Below are 9,650 nucleotides of genomic sequence, written 5' to 3' on the forward strand. Positions count from 1 at the left end.
CACTCCAGTCAATCTTGCAGATCGACGGGTTCCTCTCATCCTGTTTTCTGAGAAACAGTACACATTATACAAACATTAGCATCATATGGTTCATGTGGGCACACATGAACCCTCATTACATATACATCATTCATATCATAGCATCAATGCACATGTATATAATCATGGCATTTCACATCATCATACAACACAGGACTCCACATCCTATCCTAGTGGACATGTTCTTCCTATTGTGCTTGACCTTCTATGACATCTATGAGCCCGACACTTTAGGTCCGACCATATGAACCTAGGGCTCTGATACCATTCTGTAACGACCCAAAAATCGGACTGCTACCGGCGCTAGGATCCAGGTCGGCTAAAGGCCGCCGGGACCCGTAGCAAGCCTAACATATAACCTGTAAACCTGTATAATCCCATACATGATCAACAACATGCATAAAATTTTAAAACTTTTCCTTCAAACATCCAACTCAACCTGAACATACATGTACATAGTCATGATCATAATCGTGATCCCTCTGTGGGATCTCATCAATGCCCCAATGGGCGATACAACATGAGATGAGTTGGCTTTCATAAACATTATAAAACATTTTTGATCATGTAATAAAAGGGATACCTCAAACACAATGTCAAGCACAATATCTAATCCTCAATACCATTACATGACTGAAACTGTACTTTTACATAACATTAATACATTTATCATGTCCACACTATCTATTACATATACCAAACTTCATTACTCTTGTAAACCTCCTGGTCTACCCTGTACCTGCAAACCTGGGGAAAATGGGAGAGGGATGAGCTACTAGAGCCTAGTGAGCAGAATAATAAAACATTTAAAATATATGATAACATGAAATACATCACATCACAGCTAATCACATCAAGGATGAATTTGTCACCAATAGCCCTCTACATGGTCCAACTGTGCCAGAACGTAGAATGGGTCCTGGTCTTTCCCTTACATATCATAACATAACAGTGTCCAACTGTGCCAGAACGTAGAATGGGTCTTGGTCTTTCCCTTACATAGTGCCAGCGAACGTAGAATGGGTCCCACTGGTCTTACTTTCCGTACCGTACATATCATATCGTCATATCATAGATCGAGGGCTATGGATCATCCAACATTCATCCACATCAACATTAAACATATGCAATGCAACATATTCGTGAATTCTAATGCAAGCAACCTAATTATCACATGGCATTCATGATGCGTGAATCATGTTAAAAAGTTCATCATTTGCCTTAAAACATAATGAGATATTCCACTCACCTCTGGCTAGCTCTGACCAGACACTGGGGCAACAGACTCACTGCTGGGGTCCTTGGTTCCTCGGGTCCGAACCTACACAGGTGGACTCACATGAGGGACCAAACATACATGGACATAACTCTAAACTATTCCCCAAAAACCCCCTAAAACATCATGGAATAATCATAGAAAAACATGCAAGAAAGGGCTGGACAGGGCACTTTCGGCGGCAGGTTCGGCGGCCGAAAGTCCCTCCAGAGCCGAAAGTCCCTCCAGAGCCGAAAGTCAGGCAGGTTCGGCGGCACCTTCGGCGGCCGAAACTCCCAGACAGAGGCGAAACTCATGCATGTTCGGCGGCACCTTCGGCGGCCGAAAGTCCCAGACAGAGACGAAAGTCTCCTTTCGGGGGCAAGCTTCGGCAGCCGAAGGCTGCCTCCACAAGCATGTTCGGCGGCCGAAAGTTCCTTCGGCTGCCGAACCTGGTTTCGCCCAAAATGGCAGAAACTCAGCTCCCCTATGCATTTATGCCTCCAATCTCAACCAAACATGCATAAACCTATTCTACAACATTCCCAAGCATTCACAAGCAAACATACAAGCTCCTAGGGGCATCAAACCATCAAAAACCCCCACTACAACACACAAGTAACTCACATTGCTCAAAAACACAAATAAAACCCATAAACATAACTATGACCTAAACATGCATTCTACCCTCATGAACTTCATAAAACTTACTTAAAACATAACATAAGCTAGAGATCGACTCTTACCTCTTAAAGATCGAGAGTAGAGGTGACCAAACTTGGAGTTGGAAGAGATTCGAGTTCTTGAACCTCAAAGCTCCAAAACTTGCTCAAAACTTGCTCAAAACTTGGAAATCTTCAAAACAAGATGAAAACTAGTGAAAAACTTGAAAGATATGAAGGAAAAGACTCAAGATCGGTGAGGGGTGGCGGAGAACTCACCTTGGCTGGAAATGGGGAAAAAGCTCGCCCATTTTCGGCTAAGGGACCCTTTTATAGTGGCTGGCCAGGCCACGTTCGGGGGCCGAACGTGCCTCCGCATGCATGCCATGTTCGGCGGCCGAACTTGAGGTTCGGCGGCCGAACCTGGACTTCCCTCACTTATGCTTTCGGGGGCCTAAAGGTGCTCCCGAAGGCATGCATGTTCGGCGGCCGAACTTGAGGTTCAGCGGCCGAACCTGAGTTTTCCTTCAAGGTTGTTTTGTGCAAAAACTCATTTCCATTTTACTTAAAACCATGAAATACCTTAAAGCATTTTATGAAAACATGATTCTACCCTACTAGAGGCTTCCGACATCCGAGATTCCACCGGACGGTAGGAATTCCGATACCGGAGTCTAGCCGGGTATTAAACCTGCCAGGGGAGGCAGTTTTGGCCGCCTAAACTCGCCCCCGAAAGTTGGACTTTCGGCCACCAAACCTGCCCCCGAAAGATGGTGACTTTCGGATCTGTAGGGACCTTCGGTCGCCGAACCTGCCGCCGAAAGTCCCCTGTCCAGCCTTCTTTTGTTAGTTTTCTATACATGTTTTGATGATGTTTTAGGGGGTTTTTGGGGAGATGTTTAGAGTCTTTATAGAGTTGTTTGGTCCCTCATTTGAGTCCACCTGTGTAGGACCGGACCTGAGAAACCGAGGTGATCAGCAGTGAGTTAGCTGTTCCAGAGTCAGCCAGAGGTGAGTAGAACTGAACTATGTTTTAAAGTAATGAAATCTTTTTAGCATGTTCATGCATCACGAATGCCATGATATGTATTAGGTTGTTTTGCATTAGAATTCACGAATATGATGCATTGCATAATATGATGTTGATGTGGATGGATATTGGATGACCCACTAGCCCTTGGTATAATATATAATGGTATGATAAGCAAGTCCAGGGCTGCCCATGCCACGCGTCCTGGCACAATGTAAGCAAGTCCAGGGCTGCCCATGCCACGCGTCCTGGCACCATGTAAGAAAGTCTAGGGCTGCCCATTCCACGCCTCCTGGCATTTTGTTGTGTTTAAGAGGAAGTCCTGGGGAGCTCCGTCGAGGGCCGGGTACATTGGATTATGTAGAGGGTTACTGGTGACAAGTCCATCCGTGATGTGAATTGTTTGTGTTGTGATGCATTTCATGATGGCATATGTTTATAAATTGTTTTTACTGTTCTGCTCACTGGGCTTTAGTAGCTTACCCCTTTTCCCTAACCCCCAGGTTTGTAGGATCAGAGATAGTACGGGACGTCACCAAAGTTAATGGTATAGTCTATGTAATAGATTAGTAGTGGACATGTAATGTATTGAGGATAGTATTGTGCTTGGCCCTATTGATAGATTGTAATCCCTTTTATACATGATCTTTATGCAAAATGTTTTATGTTTATGATATGTTGAACCAAGTGAGGCATGTATATTGACCATACTGGAGCATTTGTTGAGGGCTCTAGTATGGGTTTTATGTTTAAGTTTATGATACATGCACAGGTTGTACTTGGTTTTATGGAAAGTTTAAGTTTTTATGTAAATGTGTGATCATGCATGGGATTCTATCAGATATGGCAGGTTGTATGTTAGGCTTGCTACGGGTTCTGGCGACCTTAAATCGATCTGAATCCTAGCGCCGGTAACGGTCCGGTTTCCGGATCGTTACATACTCTATGCAACAACTCAACTAATACGTGCAGGTACTAAAAAAACCTCATATCGATGTTGCTCTGCATGTAGTTCGCTACATCAAAGGAAACTCCCAAAGAGGTCTTTTCTTTTCTGCATTTAACTCCCTACAAATCTCTGCCTTTTGTGATTCTGATTGGGCTGCATGTCCAATCTCTAGAAAATCCTTAATTGGATTTTGTGTTTTCCTCAGTTCAACAGTCAGTAAGTCTTCAGTAGAGGCTGAGTACAGAAGTAGGGGGTGAGCATTCGGTCGGTTTGATTCAAAACCGAACTAAACTGAATAAACTAAAAACTGAAATTTTGGTATTTATAAAAACTGAATCGAACCGAACCGATTTGATTCAGTTCAATTTGATTTGAATTTTTAATATTTTTTTTTATTTTTTACACTTTATTTTTAGTATTTTAAAATTTAATTAGAATATTTTAACCTTAATATGATCCAACACTACAAAAATATGTCGGAATAGTAATAAATATTAATAACGGATTTAAATCCATTACAAATTTATAACGGATTAGTAACGGATTTTATATTCTGTTACTAATTTTTATTATTTAGTAACGGATTAACAAATCCGTTACTCAATCTATTACTTAATAAAATCTTTTACAAATTTAATAACTGATTTTGAAATCCGTTATAAATCCGTTACTAAATTAGCTAAAAATTAGTAACGGATCTTAATCCGTTACTAAATTTATTACTAAATCGATTACTAAATAAATAAATTAAATGAATAAAATAGTAACGGATTTAATAATGGAATGCAATCTATTATATAATTAGTAACGGATTTAGTAATGGATTTAGTATCCGTTACTATTTTTTTAACAAAAAATTGACTTTTTATTTTTTTAAAATTTCATATTTTCTTTTTAAATTAGTAACAGATATAATCTGTTATTAAATCTATTACTGATTCAAAAATTAGTAACGGATTCTATAATCCGTTACTAATTTTTAGAGAATAACATACCGCGCTTTTATTTTAAAATCCCGCCTTTTTTATTTCTAATTTAGTAACAGAAAAAATCTATTAATGAATCTGTTACTAATTTTTAACGGATTAAGAAATCCGTTATTAAAATTTGGAGAATAATACCGCCTTTTTATTTTAATTTGCCCGCGTTTTTTTTAAAATTTAGTAACGGATTCAATCCGTTACTAATTCGCGTATTTATACACTCACTCATTTTATCTCCCTTCATTTCATTCACTTTCTTTCTCATCTTCTCTCCTCTTTCCTTCATTTTCCCCTTATCTTATTTTCTTCTCTCATCTCCCTTCATTTCTTTCATTTGTTCTCTCCTCATTCCTTCATTTTTCCCTTATCTTATTTTCTTCTCCATTTACTCTTCAATTTTCTTTCATTTTTAATCTTCCTTTTATTTCTTAATTTTTGTTTCATTTTCATTATTTTCTCTCATATTTTTTTCTTTCCTTTTCTTCTTTTTTCTTTCATTTTCTTCCATTTTTTTTATTTTCTCTTCCACTTTCTATCATTTTTCCCTTTTACTTTCTTTTCTCTCATATATATGCAGTCTAATTTTTTCTTTCATTATTTTCTATATCTTCATTTTCTATTTATTTTTCTTCATTTTTTCTTCATCTTTCTCTCATTTTCTTTTCTTTTTTTCTCTTTTTTCTTCCTTTTTTCTCATTTTATTTAATTTCCCCTTTTTCCTTATTTTCTCTTCATTTTTACCATTATTTTCTTCTATTTTCTTTTTTCTTATTTTTTCTTTTGTATCTCATTTTTTTTCATTCTCTCACACTTTTTCATTTTTTAGATTTTTCTCATGTAATTTTATAAGAATTTTCTTATAAAATTAATAAAATTTAAAATATTAAAGTTAATATTTAATGTAAAATACAATGAAAAAATTAATAGTTTACCATAATTAAATTATTATTTAATGTAAAATATAATGAAATAAATTAATAATTTAATATAATTTTTTAAATATTTTTTAAAAATTAACCACAAATTTAATAATGGAATATAAATTTAATATTTTTTTATTTTTTATTTTATCAAATTAGTAACGGATTTATATCTATTACTAAATTTAGTAACAGATTTAATTTATATATATTTATATATTTTTTAAAATTTTTATTAAATTAGTAACGGATTTTAATCTGTTACTAAATTTCATTTTAAATCCGTTACTAAATCTGTTACAAAATTAGTAATAGATTGCTAATCGGTTACTATTGCATTAGCAACGAGGTTCATAGTAATGGATATAAATCTGTTACTAATCTGTTACTAAACAGATTAGTAACGGATTTTTTATTGATTAATAACGGAAAAATCCGTTACTAATCTAAAAAAATCTTGTAGTGTAATCTCTTTATTATTGAAAATAATATACTATTATCACTAATAAGTTTGGTTCGTTTTTTCGATTTTTTCTGATCAAAATCGAATCGAAATAATCAAAATTTTTGAAATTAAAAATCGAACTGAACCGAAATGAATAAAAAATGAACTGAATTTTTAAATTAATTCGGTTCGATTGATTTTTTCAATTTGAACCGAATACTGTTCACCCCTATTTAGAAGTATGACTTTCACAGTATGTGAATTGTAATGGATTGTTTACCTATTGAGAGAACTTCAGATCGAAACAGTCCTCCCTATTCCTCCTCATTGTGTTAATAAGGCAACGCTACATATCACCCCAATCCCATCTTCCACGAACGGACGAGACACCTCGAGATTAACTGCCACATCATTTTAATCAAATCACCCCAATCCCATCTTCCACGAACGGACGAGACACCTCGAGATTAACTGCCACATCATTTTAATCAAATCACGAAAGGCTTCGTTGCAACACGCCATGTCTCCTCCAAAAATTAAATAGTGGACTTTTTACTAAGCCTCTTAGTTCATCTGTCTTTCATTATTTTATCTACAAGATGAGACTTCACTCATCGATGCCGTGTTCGCCTTGCGGGATGTGAACGTGATTAACCTAATCCCTAATTTTACTATCAAGACAAATAAAGAATATAGGAAGAAAATGAGTAGTTAAGTAAAACACAGTATTTTACTTAATTACTTAAAAACGCTGCATTCCACCAATGAATAGAGAAGGGACCTTGTATATATTGTTTTTTCTCTTTTCTTTTCCTTTGCTAGTTGTGTCAGCTATCCAGTTATTTCTCCTTTCCTCTAAAATAATTTTTTCCATTGTATAAGTGTGCAAATCATTTCAATAAACAACTTTCTCCTTCTCTACAAAAATACTTTTTGCACAAATATTTGAAAACAATACGAAAAGACATAACTCATATGTGTATTATATGTCATAATTTATGGTGGTTTTAATATTGGAAGTTCTCTTTAAAAGGCCACATCACTTGGATGTAGTGCATGTCCATGAGATATTTAAGATTTTATGTCACCTGCAATTATTGATTTTGAATGGTAGTCCTATTGATTATCTCGTGATATTTGTATTAGCAAAAAATATTTAGAAAGATAAAATTTTATTCAGTTATTATATTTTAAATAAAATTAATTATTTAAATTAAAAAAATATAAGCTAATACAATTTTTTTTATTTTGTCTATTATTTAGTTTCTTTATCTGATTTAAATTTAAATTTATGTTATTTAGTACATTTAAATTAGAAATAAATTATTATTATTATTATTTTTTGAAAGCATAAATTATTATTATTATTATTATTAGTAGTAGTATTATTATAAGAATAAATAGTATAAGAATTAAAATATAGTATTTTAAATTACAGCAATTAAAATAAATTAAATTAACACCTAATTTTAAAATAATTTATATTTAAAAAATATTTTTCATTGTTAATTTTAATTTAAAAAATGAAATGCATTAACTGATTTATATATAAATATTTGATTCTTATTTTAAAAAAATTAAAATAAATTTTTTTAATAAAAAATATTTATTACTAACTAATTTTTGTGAATATTCAAAACACTAAAAAATATAGAAATGTTTTTCCATGGAGTTCTAAAATAACTAAAAGGTCGAAGTAAATCTAATTGAAATACAAAATAAATATTAATGATTTTATTTTTTAAAAGAAAAGAATTAAATAATTAGTTTTAGAAATAAATAAAATAATGGAACACGTAGTCTGCAAATTTTCTGTTTCCTTTCGATGGGTCCAAGTAATAATATATTCGTAACTTAACCGCCCAACGGAAAGTCGGTGGACTAATGACAGGTGTCTTTAAAATATCAAGCAACTTCCATTCACACCAAGACGCGTGTGATATCCTTTAATCACGACGCTGGACTTTACCATTTTCCTATGCTACCCCTACTATACAATTACCAAATCACCACTTTTCTTCAACTACACGGAGTGGCACTCTCGTAAAAGAACTAGATCTGAGGTCCAATAAGGTAATCTCGTAAACCACTACGTGAATTTAACCAATCAAATTCTTCCACGAATTGCAAAGAATCCAAAAATGAAATCTGCCACCGCTCGATAAATACCGGGAACGGTGAAGGCCATTTCCTCGTACAACTGCAAACGATCGTCTCCAAAAGAAAAGCAAAAAATGGACGCTGCGATTCTTGGCTCTCAGGACTACCTTCATGGCCGAATACGCCACGAAACCCTAACCCTAGCCTCTTCTTTTAACCCTCGTTTACGAAACTCTGAAAAGCATACTAACCCTACCACTCGCTTCTCCGACTCTCGCCGCCGTAAGCCCAGGTCTGTAGGGCTGCAATCAAATTCGGAAAACTTCAATCACCATAACCGGTCCCACACAGGCTCCATGGTAGCCAGGCTTCCAGCCAAAAATCTCGTTATGGGCGAGGTCAAGATCTTGAAGCGCGGGGAATCATTTGCGAAGACTGATAAACGGGTGTCGAAGGAGAATCGGAAGCCGATGGTGAAGTTAGAAAAGAACGCAGATCTCGTTTTAGGATCAACGGACCGGCTGGGACCAGACCCGGAGACGGTTCAGAAGCAAATTAGAGTTGATGATTTTAATAAACTCGTGGAGGGGATGTATGCTGGATCGGCATTTGTAGCGTCGCCGCCACCGAGTTCGCTTCCGGTCCCGGGTTTTTTAGGGAAGAGCAGTAACGGAGCGGCAACAAATGATCTCCGGCGATTATTAAGACTTGATGTGGTTTAATTTCTGCAATTATAGAACATGTAGATCTGTCTGTATTACTCTTCATTTTCTTCTGATTGTCGAATGGAAGCTCAATTTCCTTCCTTTATTTTTTCAAGAGGAAGGTTATCGAGTGCAAGCTAGTGGAACTGACTAATAATCAAAGGCTTGTTGGCTTTGTGTGGAGCAGTGAGGATTAGGTGACGTAATCTGTTGCTTTTACTCAAATTTTAGGCAATTAAGGTTCTGTTGTATATACTTTCAGTCCCCTTCAGATTTTCTGTTTTGCGTTGTTCAATTCACGTAATCCTTTTTACTTTGTACTTTGTATCTTTTGCAATAAAAATTTGTACAACTTGTGTTAATTTTGTTTGTGGTTAAGTTTTCGAATTTCCTCTGATCTGTAATGGGTATACAAGTAGAAATTAGTTTTCAATGGGAAAACAGAACAGACGCTTGATTTGAGTACCAAAAGAAGAAAAAGAGAAATTCACTGCTGAAAAAAATTTCTCTTTTATCTTCCTGATATAGGCCTCAGATGCTGCACTGGACAATATACATGGTTG

At 35.3% G+C, this 9,650-nt stretch overlaps 1 protein-coding gene across 1 annotated transcript; it reads left to right on the plus strand.

Moving 5' to 3' along the window:
* Positions 1 to 8,458: 8,458 nt before the first annotated feature.
* Positions 8,459 to 9,449, plus strand: LOC110617791. Its single transcript, XM_021760787.2, has one exon. The coding sequence runs from the start codon at positions 8,518 to 8,520 to the stop codon at positions 9,103 to 9,105; it is 588 nt and encodes a 195-aa protein (XP_021616479.1). The 5' UTR covers positions 8,459 to 8,517; the 3' UTR covers positions 9,106 to 9,449.
* Positions 9,450 to 9,650: the final 201 nt, after the last annotated feature.

This window comes from Manihot esculenta, chromosome 6 (assembly GCF_001659605.2).
Source record: "Manihot esculenta cultivar AM560-2 chromosome 6, M.esculenta_v8, whole genome shotgun sequence".
Taxonomy (NCBI): Eukaryota; Viridiplantae; Streptophyta; class Magnoliopsida; order Malpighiales; family Euphorbiaceae; genus Manihot; species Manihot esculenta.